The 12,512-nt window shown below is 35.1% G+C and overlaps 1 protein-coding gene across 1 annotated transcript in view; it reads right to left on the reverse strand.

Moving 5' to 3' along the window:
• Positions 1-12,512, reverse strand: part of dpydb (dihydropyrimidine dehydrogenase b) — a 176,146-nt gene that overhangs the window by 131,106 nt on the left and 32,528 nt on the right. The window contains 2 exon segments of the mRNA XM_051126299.1: positions 2,094-2,255; positions 2,474-2,561. Coding sequence (XP_050982256.1) covers positions 2,094-2,255; positions 2,474-2,561 — 250 coding nt within the window.

Raw genomic sequence — 12,512 nt, forward strand, 5'->3', positions numbered from 1 at the left:
GAAAAAATGTCAATAATAACCACATGGTCATATAGACACTTTAGTACACAAAATATAAAGTATTGTTATATATGATGTATTTTAACAAGAAAAGTGTCACTAGCTTATGCATTAATGCTTTTAGTCATATCTCCCTACTAAAATAAACTATTCTATAACTTAAAATACATAATAAAATAATAATAAAATACATAATTTATACACCTGTATATACTACCATTCAGTTAAGTTTAGAGTTAGTAAGACTGTACTTTTTTAAAGAAATGAATACACTGATAATAGATTTTTTTTTTTTTTCCTTGAGCACCAGATCAGCACAGAAAGATTTCGGAAGGATCATGTGACACTAAAGATTGGAGAAATGGCAGCTGAAAATACTTCGCAGAAATAACAGAAAACAGTTTTTTAAAGGTGACATATCATGAAAATAGGAGTTTTTTTCATGTTTAAGTGCTATAATCGGGTCCCCAGTGCATCTACCAAACCAGAAAATGTGAAAAAGGACAACCTAGTAAATTTTCTTCAAGCTTGAACTTATTGTAATATTATCGCCCTTACCCTGCACATTTCCACCAACGGCGCCACCATTGTATATTTGCAAGCAACAGCGGTGTACCAGTTCTAACGCCACGCTGAAAGTTTGAACAAAGCATGCTAACTGTTCTGTCGTTGGCTGCATAGATGAGCACAGAACACTATTTAGAGTCCCAGCCTCAAAGAAAACAAGAGATCAGTCGATTTATTGATTTCTTTACTGTATATTATACCGCTGCCACACAGATCTAATATAAACATGCTATTTCTTTCCCGACTGTTTACCTTCACAGAAATAACTTACTGGTTTTATAACTCATGTGTGTTTTTAACATAAACGTGTGTGTATTTGACAGTTTAAGCTCATTAATACATGAAAGAGAACTTAGTTTAGCACTCACATGCTGTGTAACAGCCACTTTTTTGTGTGTGCTTTGGATGTGTGCACTCAGAATACTGTGTATTAGAAGTTTAAACTAATGTATATTAAAACGCATGATTTCAGTGCAATAGACGTAATTGTCAAAACCAAAAAGATGTTTTTTTTTAGCAGAGTATCTGAGGTACGAGCTGTAATTGCACAGACCTATTGTGGAAAAAGGGGCGGGAGGCAGCAGCTCATTTGCATTTAAAGAGACATGCATGAAAACTGCATGTTTCTGCTTCCACTTAAAATTGCCATTTTCAAAATGATTTAATAAATGATCTGGGTGGTATTTTGAGCTGAAACTTCACAGACACATTCTGGGGACACCTGAGATTTATGTTACATACTGTATTGTAAAAAGGTGCACAATAGGTCTCCTTTAAAAGTGTAATAGTAAGAGACTTCTAAAAAAAAAAAAAAAATCTTACCAACCCTAAACTTTTGAATGGTAGTGTATAAATATGTTTACACTTCAATACAGTATTTGCCTGATTGAATGTAAAAAATAAGTGAAACAGCTAACTCAATCACAGCCATATGACAATAAACAATAAAATAAAAATCACCAACAAATTAGCAAGTATAAGCTAAATAAATAGGACATTGCAAATGTAGTAGGCTACTAGGAAGGTAACAAGAAAAAAACTCAATTCTAAAAATCCGTATTTTCTACTTTTCCTCAAAAAGATTAAGAACTAAAGAAAAAATACAAGAGAGCAAAGGCTAACTTTTTCTCTCTCTCTCCCTGAGCTTGTTCTTGATTTACACCTTTGAAAAAAAAGTCCATTCCATCAGAGAAAAAGACTTTCCCACTGACTTTTCTCAGAGGAACTAAAAAGAGCCTGGTGATTGTTAAAGGGATGTGAGTAAGGAACTGAACGTACAAGACTGGGTACAAGACAGCACAAAGTACATGACAGCAGAAAGAACAGGGGAAAGCAGCATCAGTAGACCACTGAAGGAATCATTACATTAAATTACCATTAAAGTTAAAAAATAAGACATGGATTTCAAACATACAGTATTTTTTACATTATTTTTTAGCTTCAAGTTCAGCTGAATGATCACCAGACCTTTGACTTAACAATGAAAAAGCTGCAATTTTAGCCAGTGGATTTGAAGAGTACCGTACCTCAGTAGCAAACTGCTGCAGCCCACCAATATTGATGGGGCCTTCCTCAGAGGCATAGAGGTTGCAGCCCCCCACACAAAGATCAGAGGTGGGACAAACCATGCCACAGGTCAAACCCAGAGGGTTATCGGACAGGATTGCCTTGGCAGCACCGTAGTAGTTCTAGATGACACACAATAGAGTCAACTATAAACATGGACTCAAGCAGAGATTTGGAGATTTTACCTGGCCGAATAAAGCCACGTATAAGTGCTTGTGCTTAACTAACTGAGAAATATAATACACAAAGGATTATGAGATTATCACTTAAGCCAACATCAATAAACTCTGTTCGGCGTAGCTGCTGAGCGAGCAAGTTCCAGCATTGTAATAGGTGTCACCTTGTTGGAAATGCTGGTGATGAAAGACTTGATATCCAAATTGGTGGGGCAGCTTTTCTGGCAGGGAGCATCTGCACATTTCAGGCATCTGTGAAAAAGCAAAATCATTTTGATTTTGAAAACTTCATAGGTATATGCAAAATCAGTATGCATGAAAGAAAATTTTATTTCATTGCTTCAAAGCAACAGTCCAACCCAAAATTAAAATGCGCTGAAAGTTTCCACACACCTACATTTAAGGCCCAGAAAAGGTAGTAAGGACATTGTCAAAACAGTCCATGTGACATCAGTGGTTCAAGCCGTAATTTTATAAAGCTACAAGAATAATTTTGTGTGCAAAGAAAACTAAAATAATGACTTCATTCAATGATTTCTTTTCTACCTTCTCTACCAACGATGTCTTTACTACCTTCTGGGCCTTGAACGTGTATTGCTGTCTATTGCAGGATCAGAAAGCTCTTGGACTTCATCAAAAATATCTTAATTTGTGTTCTGAAGATGAACGAAACGACATGAGGGTGAGTAATTAAAGGAGAAGTCCACTTCCAAAACAAAGATTCACATATAATGCACTCACCCCTTAGTCATCCAAGATGCTCATGTCTTTCTTTCTTCAGTCGGAAAGAAATTATGTTTTTTGAGGGAAACATTTTGCCATTTTTCTCCATATAATGGACTGCTATGGTGCCCTGATTTTGAACTTCCAAAATGCAGTTTAAATCAAACGATCCCAAATGCGGTTGTAAACGATCCAAGCCAAGGATCAAAGGGTCTATCTAGCGAAATGATATTTTCACTCCCTGTGTATTGTCCCTCAAGACAGTTAGGGTATGTCGAAAAACTCCAATCGTATTTTCTTCCTTAACTTCAAAAATGATTTCAAAATCATCCTACATCGCTGCAGAAGTACGACCCAGTCTTTGCAAAGTGAACATGCAAAGAAGATCAAACACCCTTAACAAAAAAGGTAAAACAGCGATATAGAACGATTTTGAAGTTAAGGGAGAACATGAGATGGGAGTTTTTTGACATACACTAACTGTCATGAACTGGAAAAAAAAACAGTCCAGGCAGAGTAAGACAAGATGAGCGTTTGACATTAAAAAGTATATAAATTTTATTATTTTTATGAAAATAAATAATCGTTTCGCTAGATAAGACTCTTCTTTCCTGGCTGGGATCGTTTACAACTGCATTTGGGATTGTTTGAAGCCGCATTTAAACTGCATTTTGGAAGTTCAAAATCAGGGCACAGCACTCCATTATATGAAGAAAAATGCTGAAATGTTCTCCTCACAAAACATAATTTCTTTAGAAAGAAAGACAAGAACAGCTTGGATGACAAGGGGGTGAGTACATCTCTTTAAAACCATACAAAATGTTAAGTCAAACATACTACTGGCACTGCTGATAGCGTGCAGCAATAGATAATGGTTTGCCCTTTGTGTGGTTTGAAAAAGGAGAGCTGAGAACAAATGGCTGAGCGATGCTTGTTTTATCCTAGACATGTCTCTGCACTGACTGTGGTGAAGACTGATACCTCTTATAAATACTGCTGACTTCATAATGACCAGGGAACTCCATATTGGTAGACAACAACATGCCTGCTTTAAATTATACATGGGATAATTTGGCTCCAGCCAATTAAATATTCATGGAGGAACAAAATGCATGCGGCACATTCCATCGAAGAGAGCGAGCAGAACAGCTTTGGATATAGGTAAAGTCCTTGTGACCGTAAAATTCTAGTTGAAGTCTAGAGCGAAAATAGTATGCGTTTGACACATAAAGTGCAACAGTGGTACAATAATCACAGGTCACTTTTTTGATTTTTGGTCAGTGTCGCATAAAGTAGATCTTTAAAAATGGTTTGGCTCATGATGACCTGCTACTTTTTCTGAGTGTACAATATCTGACTGACCAGGAGCAAACGCATTTAAGTAAATGTCAGCGGAAATGACTGCATTTGTTACCACTGAGTTTTGGGTGTAGCAGGAGTGCATGCGTCTACCTCAAAAGGCACACAACCCAATCCTGGCTTAAACATGTGATTAATCAAACTGGCTTTTGAACAGAGATTGGAATCATTAAGAATTCATGAAACATTTAGCTTCCAGTACCTTAAATGGGTAGTTCACCCCAAAATGAAAATTCTGTCATTAATTACTCACCCTCATGTTGTTTCAAACCCGTAAGACCTTCGTTCATCTTTAAAACACAAATTAAGATGATTTTGTTGAAATCTAAGAGCTTTCTGACCCTGCACAGACAGCAACGCACGTTCAAGGCCTAGAAAAGTAGTAAGGACATCCTTAAAATAGTCCATGTGAGAATGAATGACATGGAGGCGAGTAATTAATTAACAGAATTTTCATTTTTGAGTGAACTATCATTTAAATGATTCCATTAACGATTCTTTTAGTACTTGTAAGAAATATTTGGAAAAGAAATTCACATTTCATCACCAAATGATGGGTTAATTTAAATAAAAATCAATGTAAAATGTACTTACTGAGACATTACTTATCAGTTTTTAAAAAAAGTTACATTAATCCAGTCTAATAATTGGCCTTAACTAAATAAAAAACAACCATACAAAATAAACAAAAAACGTTTAGTATATTTTCATAAATGATTTCACATTGTTCATAAAATAGTGTACTATACGTTATCATATGAACAATCAGTCAGTAGCTACACTGATCCAAGTCTCACACTATTCTGTATGCATTTGATTCACACAAAACAAAAACAAAAATAAATAAAAAATAACAAAATTGAGTAATTTGTTCAGACTACAGACTACTGTTCCGGCTACACTGATTACACTGTATGTTTTTGATTCACTAAAAAGAACCTGCTCATAAGAGTCATTTGTCTGTAAGTTGGATAACACTGGCTGCACTGTAGGTTTTGTTATTATTAAAAAGAACTGATTCACAAGAATCATTTGTACAGGAATCAGACTACACTGGTTTCCCGGCATGTTTTTTATTCATTAAAGGAGAAGCCCACTTCCAAAACAATGATTTAGACTGCATTTTGGAAGTTCAAAATCGGTGTACCATATCAGTCCATTATATGAAATGTTTTCCTCAAAAAACATAATTTCTTTACGACTGAAGAAAGAAAGACATGAACATCTTGGATGACAAGGTGGTGAGTAAATTATTTGTAAATTGTTGTTCTGGAAGTGGAATTAATTCATAAGAGTATTTTGTTCAGTAATCAAACTACACCTTCTGTTCTGCATGTTTCTGATTCTTTAAAAATAACTAATTCATAAGAGTCATTTGTTTGTAAGTCGGACAAAATAAACATTTGTTTAGGAATCGGACTACACTGGTCGCCCTGTATGTTTTTTATTTATTAAAAATAATTGGTTCATAAGAGTGTTTTGATCAGTAATCATACCCTGCTTGTTCTGCATGTTTTTGATTTTTCAAAAAGAACTGATTCGTAAGAGTCATTTGTTGTGAGTCGGTCAACACTGGTTATACTGTAGGTTTTTGTTATTATTAAAAAATAATTTTATCAAAAGAATCATTTGTTCAGGAATCTGATTACACCGGTTGCCCTAAATATTTTTTATTCATTAAAAAGAATTGGTTCATAAGAGTATTTTGTTCAGTAATAAGACCACACTGTCTGTTCGCCATGTTTTTGATTCTTTAAAAAGAACTGATTCAAGGGTGACTCCACACTGGCTGCACTGTATGTTTTTTATTCATTAAAAAGAGTTAGTTCATAAGAGCATTTTGTTCAGTAATCAGATTATACTGTCTGTTCTGCATGTTTTTGATTCTTTAAAACAAACTGATTCATAAGAGTGAATCAGACAACACTGGCTGCATTGTAGGTTTTCTAATCATTATTAAAAAGAACTGGTTCAAATGAATCATTTGTTCAGGAATCAGACTACACTGTTTACCCTGTATTTTTTATGCATTAAAAAGAATTGGTTCATACGAGTATTTTGTTCAGTAATCAAACCACACTGTCTGTTCTCCGTGTATGTGACTCTTTAAAAAGAACTGATTCATAGAAGTAATTTGTTTGTGAGTCGGACAACACTGGCTATACCGTAGGCTTTGTTATTATTAAAAATAATTCATTCTGAAGAATAATTTGTTAAGCAATCAGACTACTCTGTCTTGGCTGTGCTGTATGTTTTTGATTCTTTAAAAATAACTGCTTTTGTTTGTGAGTCTACACTGGCTGCACTGTAGGTTTTGTTATTATTAAAAAGAATTGGTTCACAAAATCTATTTTTAAGGAATCAGACTACACTGGTTGCACTGTACACTTTTTATTCATTAAAAAAAAAAAAAAAAAAAAAAAAAAAAAAAAAAAACCTTTATAAGACTGTTTTGTTCAGGAATAAGACTGCACCAGGTTGTGCTTTTGTGTTTTTGGTTCTCTAAAAAGAACCACATTGTAAGAGCCTTTCGATCTGTAATCTGAATACACTGTTGCATCTGCTTCACGCTGTTCAGTGCTGGTGTTGCAACACCGGAATTCTATCTTGTAAATACGTGGCAAGCATATTTACAAGATAGAAAGGAACATTTCCAAAGTCTCCTATCTCATATTACACTGACATAGCGAAAGCAAACTCCCAGGGATAATTTTATTTGTAGCACTGAAGACAAACATATAGAATCAATGCTGCACTGCTTGAGAAATGAAAGGCGTAAGCCTTAAATGTAATTCAGTCTAATGAATATGCATTTGAAGTTTCAAGGGCAGAATAATTGCAGTGTGGTCATTAACGGAGTCAGCTTGCGCTGTGGGCTGCGGCTGAGATCACTGATAGATGCTGGACGATGTTGCTACTGGGATTTTTACATTATTTAAGAATGGAGACTGTGGGGATTTTCGATGATATTAGTTATGACATTAACTCACAACATTTATGCCTTAAAATATTTGCTTGTGCCTAATAATGCCACAGTTCAGTTAGCTTTCGGCTGATGTAAAACGACTCATTTACGCATGTACAGTACGTCCTTAGCATTGCACACAGAGCTGCGCTGGAGGCTGCGTTCACATTTTGAATTGGAAATAGGGCGTTTTTCTGTTGTATGAACGCAGTAGTAGCGCTAAGCTCTGACCCCTGCACTCTTAAATTCAGCACCCAGTTTCATTATTTATTTGCATCTGTTACCTGGTCTTAGCACCTGCCGGTAAATGAGCCACAATGGGAGGTCAGACTAAACATGACCTCCGCAATAAGCATTCTGCTCCAGCACTGCGTCAGTGGTAATACTTCATGTCGCTATAGTGTCAGAGCGTTGTACGCATTTCATTTGACAGAGGTCGTATCTGACTGATGTTGAGGAAATATATGTTCTAGTCATCCGCGCATGTGGAGTGCAGTGCGGGTAGGAGTCTTTCGCTGTTAATGATCCTCAACTGAGAATCCCATCAATAATCCTAATGAACATGATTAAGTAGCGTTGTCTGCACTTATCACAGCTGGAAGGAATATACCTGTACAAAATACATAAGTGACAAGGCAATGTACAGTGGCATGCAAAAGTTTGGGAACCAATTGCAGAATCTGTGAAAATGTGAATAATTTTAACAAAATAAGAGAGATCATATAAAATGCATGTTATTTTTATTAGTACTGTCCTGAGTAAGATATTTTAGATAAAAGATGTTTACATATAGTCCACAGGACAAAACAAACAAACAAACACAAAAAAAAAATAGCTAAACATTACCTGGATGATCTATGACTGTTTTTTTTGTTTTGTTTTTTTTGTGATAGTTGTTCATGAGTCCCTTGCATCTTTTGCATATTTGAACCCTTTCCAGCAGTGACATTTTGTCATTTTGAGATCCATCTTTTCACACTGAGGACAACTGAGGGACTCAGACACAATTATTAAAAAAAGTTCAAACATTTACTGATGTTCCAGAAGGACACACAATGCATTAAGAGCCAGGGGGTGAAAACTTTTTGAATTTCAAGATCAAGGTAAATTATTCCTAATTTTTCTTCCTGGAAACATGCAACTATCTTCTGTTGCTTCCGAAGGGCAGTACTAAATGGAAAAAAAAAAGATATTTCAACAAAATAATACAAATTTCGACATCTTCATTGTTTTCAAAAGTTTTCACCCCCCGGCTCTTAATGCATCGTGTGTCCTTCTGGAGCATCAGTGAATTTTTGAATCGTTTTAATAGTTGCTTTTGAGTCCCTCAGTTGTCCTCATTGTGAAAAGATGGATCTCAAAATCATACAGTCTCTGCTGGGGAGCTTGAGGATTTTTCTGAAGAACAGTACTCAGTTTAACTATTCAGAACAAACAAAGGACTCATGAACAACCATCAAAAAAAAAAAAAAAAAAAAAAAAACAGTCGTAGATCATCCAGGTAACCACACACAGTATTAACAACCAAGGGTTCCCAAACTTTTATTTTAATAATTCCAGCTTTTTATTTTCTTGTGGACTATATGTAAACATCTTTTATGTAAAATGTCTTACTCAGGGCAGTACTAAATAAAAAAAAAATTATATTTTATATGATCTCTCTTATTTCGTTAAAATTATTCACATTTTCACAGATTGTGCAAGGGGTTCCCAAACTTTTGCATGTCACTGTATTTATTTCAGTTATCTCTGGCTTAGCTATATTTTATTATAGTCTTCAGAAACGTCCAATTTCATCTTTCTTAAGGTTGAAAAAATTCACTGAACAGAAGGTAATTAGACTGAGCACACTATATATAGTCTTTTCTTCACAGTTTCTACTTATGGCATTAGATTTGCACATTTATTTACATTATTAACATTATTATCAATTATATTTAGCTGACTTTTTATACCGTTACTTTTAATGTTAAAGTAAGTCTATAAGCATTAGTTCGAGAGGAACAAGAGTGTATGTTGTTGTTTCATGTCCAAGTTTATTGCGATGACTAAATGTACATTTGAGTACTGCATTATGCAGGGTCAAAACCTATAATCTCCTTTTTAAATCATAGACAATATTAGAAAGTTCAATGATTTATTGATCGCTGAAGTACAAACGGCCTGGTTTTTATTTCTAGTCACAGTCTTGGTCTGTACTGTAGCTGCATACAAACCAAAGCTTTCTTTCAGACCCATAAGCCTCACATAAGCCTGACCTACACTACTTGTCCCTCTTATTACAGAAGCAGGGGTTAAAACAGATCCTGTGAAACCGTCTTCGTGTGACAGTGCAGTTTACATTCTCTTTTACTTGTACAGACATCCTTCACAGGAATGCCTGCAGGATTTGCCTGGGGGATGCTAAGAACCTGACCAGCTGAGGAGCATATGCATAAAATTCATGAGGGTAAAAAATAATAATAATTGTAAAACATTTTATTTGGATGAATAGGACTTGGGAACAGGGTTATTGCTGTTGTTAATTAAAACTAAAACTATTACAAATATTTTTGTTAACGGGAAAGTTACTCAAAAAATAAAAATCACCCTATGATTTACTCACCCTGAAGACATATTATTTCCTGGCCCTTCCAAGCTTTATAATAACAGTGAATGGGCGTTGAGATTTTGTAGTCCAGTAATGTACATCAATCCATCATAAAAAAAAAGTAATCCACACAGCTCCGGGGGCTTAATAAAGCCTTTCTGAAGAAAAATGATTTGTTTGTGTAAAAAAATATAGAATTATTTAAAACTTCATAAATCATAATCTCTAGCTTCCTTAAACTTTCGTACACTCGTACATGAGAGAGCGGCATTCCAGCATAGGATGTAGGACGTAGGTGTACAAGAGCAAAGAGAGCAAAACAAGAGACCAAAGGGTAAGAGAGGAAAAACAAAACACGTACATCCTACGTCACCCGCTGGAACGCCAAAGATTATGGATTATATATATAGTTTATTTGCAAAAACAGATAACTCCATTTTTATTTATTTTTATGTTTTTTTTTTTTTTTTTATTGTGCATTCCAAGTAATATAAATGAAACTGCAGTTGGGTTGTTTTGATTAAGTAATAATAACTTAAACAAATACAGGTAAACATAGCCACGGGAACGTATTTTGAGCAGGGGGGGGCTGAGGAAAAAAGGGGTGGGGGGGGCGATTGTTGGTCAAGGTTTGCCAGGAGCAAAGTTATAAGTGTGCAATACACAGGCTTGGTCCTGTAGTCAGTGTTACAAGGTATTTTTATAGAAATAAAATCAATTTAGTTCAGCTGAACATGGGACGCTACACATTTGAGGGAGGCGCCATGCATGGCGCGACTGTTCCAAGCAGGGTGGAGCCACAGGAGTCACGTGACGAGAATGAGGTGGAATGACTGGTGGCGGATCTAAAAGCGCAAGATAACTATTCTTAATAAACATTTAATTTCTTTTTTTAAAATAACTGACTTGCTTTCATTAAAAAAATAACGATAAACCACAAATTAAGCATTTGTTTTAAATAAGGAATATTTATTTGGGATACAATGCAAGTATAGGCTAGCCTTCTTCTTCTTTTTTTGTTAATAAGAGTTAGATGTTTAATAAATGAGAATTTTCCATTGTACTACTTTATGACTGATCTGTAATAATAATGAACCACAAACTACGATCGTTTTTGAAGGGGAAATCCATTATTTTCGCTACAAATTTTAATATCAAAATGACAATTTTGTTATTAAAATTTGTAACACAAATAACGGAAACCTCAGTTCATATATGAGAATATCTTAATGGTATTTTATTTTTTGGCCTATACAGTGGTAAATAAAATTGGTAAATAAAAAATACCATCCACACCAAGCACTGAAATATAGAAATAAAAATAGAATATTTGTAACACCTCTTGGACTGTTTGTGTTGGTTTTGCCCATTGTCACACCCCCATTGGACTGTTTATGTTGGTTTCTCCCTGCTGTGTCCATATTTGGCTCTTCCTGCCCTCGTTGTGTCCTAATTAGTTAACTCGCTTCACCTGTTTGTGTATCATTAGCCACCTTTTTATAATTTGTATTCAGTTCTGTGTTTGTGTCTGATCTCAAGGTTGCTTTTTGTGTTCACCTGCCTTTCTTGGATTTACCTGTTTGGATTTATTAAAAGACCTGTCGTGTTATTCTCGTCTTTGTGCACTTCCTCTAAACATGCATTTGTGACAATATTTTAAAAAAGGTCAGAATTGGTATTACGGCTTTATCAGACTGCACTTAACATTTTATGAAAATCAAGCTCAAATAAAGTTAATTATTTTTTGACCAGCGAATGACAAGCTGTGTTTTGTCTGTCATAAGAACAGCTGTATCTGAGGCAGCAACTGCATCGCATTATTTGCTTTCATCAATGTAAAGGTTATAAATTTTATTGTAGTTATATGGGCGCTTAGTTTTTTCTTGTCAATTAATACACTTGGACAAAATCTCATGATATAGCAATGACGCTCTATATTCACAGGATATTTAAAACGTAGCCTACAAAAGTATATTGGCTACAACTAGACGGCAAAAGTTAAGACTCTTCTCCACTCTTCAAACACACAAAAAAAACATTAGCCTATACAGACATAGTGTTTGAGTAAAGAAAACGCTGTATTTAATCAAACATCAGTTATTTATTTACCCTTGCGTTGCGAACAAGTGGAGAACTGTCCCCAGTCTGTGCGTGCTGCACAGCACTTCGTTCAGTGAAAAAATTAGAAATGCGTTTTTGCAACATGTTGACTGGTGTATTTTTAATCTTCAGTGACGGATGCGGACGTGGTGACGTCACACGACAATTCTTGCTTATTGTCACTGTGTTTTTCCAATGAATTTTAATGAATATTCAAATTAAAAGTTTGTTTTAAAGCAAAAGCAGATAACTCCAACAGTCATTTTTGGCAAAAGCAGATATCTCCACATTTCATGTTTCATAGTATGAAAAAAACACTCAGTGTTAGTCAGCTTTAATGAAATTCTACTTATCTAGCGCGTCTTTTCAAAGTGGCAGCCTTGTCACCTGACCTGAATACAGTGCACTGACTCGCTAAAATGAACTTATTGGCTTCTGTTCACAAACAAGAGTGCTTATCGGCTTC

The sequence above is a fragment of the Labeo rohita genome, chromosome 2 (genome assembly GCF_022985175.1).
Source record: "Labeo rohita strain BAU-BD-2019 chromosome 2, IGBB_LRoh.1.0, whole genome shotgun sequence".
NCBI lineage: Eukaryota > Metazoa > Chordata > Actinopteri > Cypriniformes > Cyprinidae > Labeo > Labeo rohita.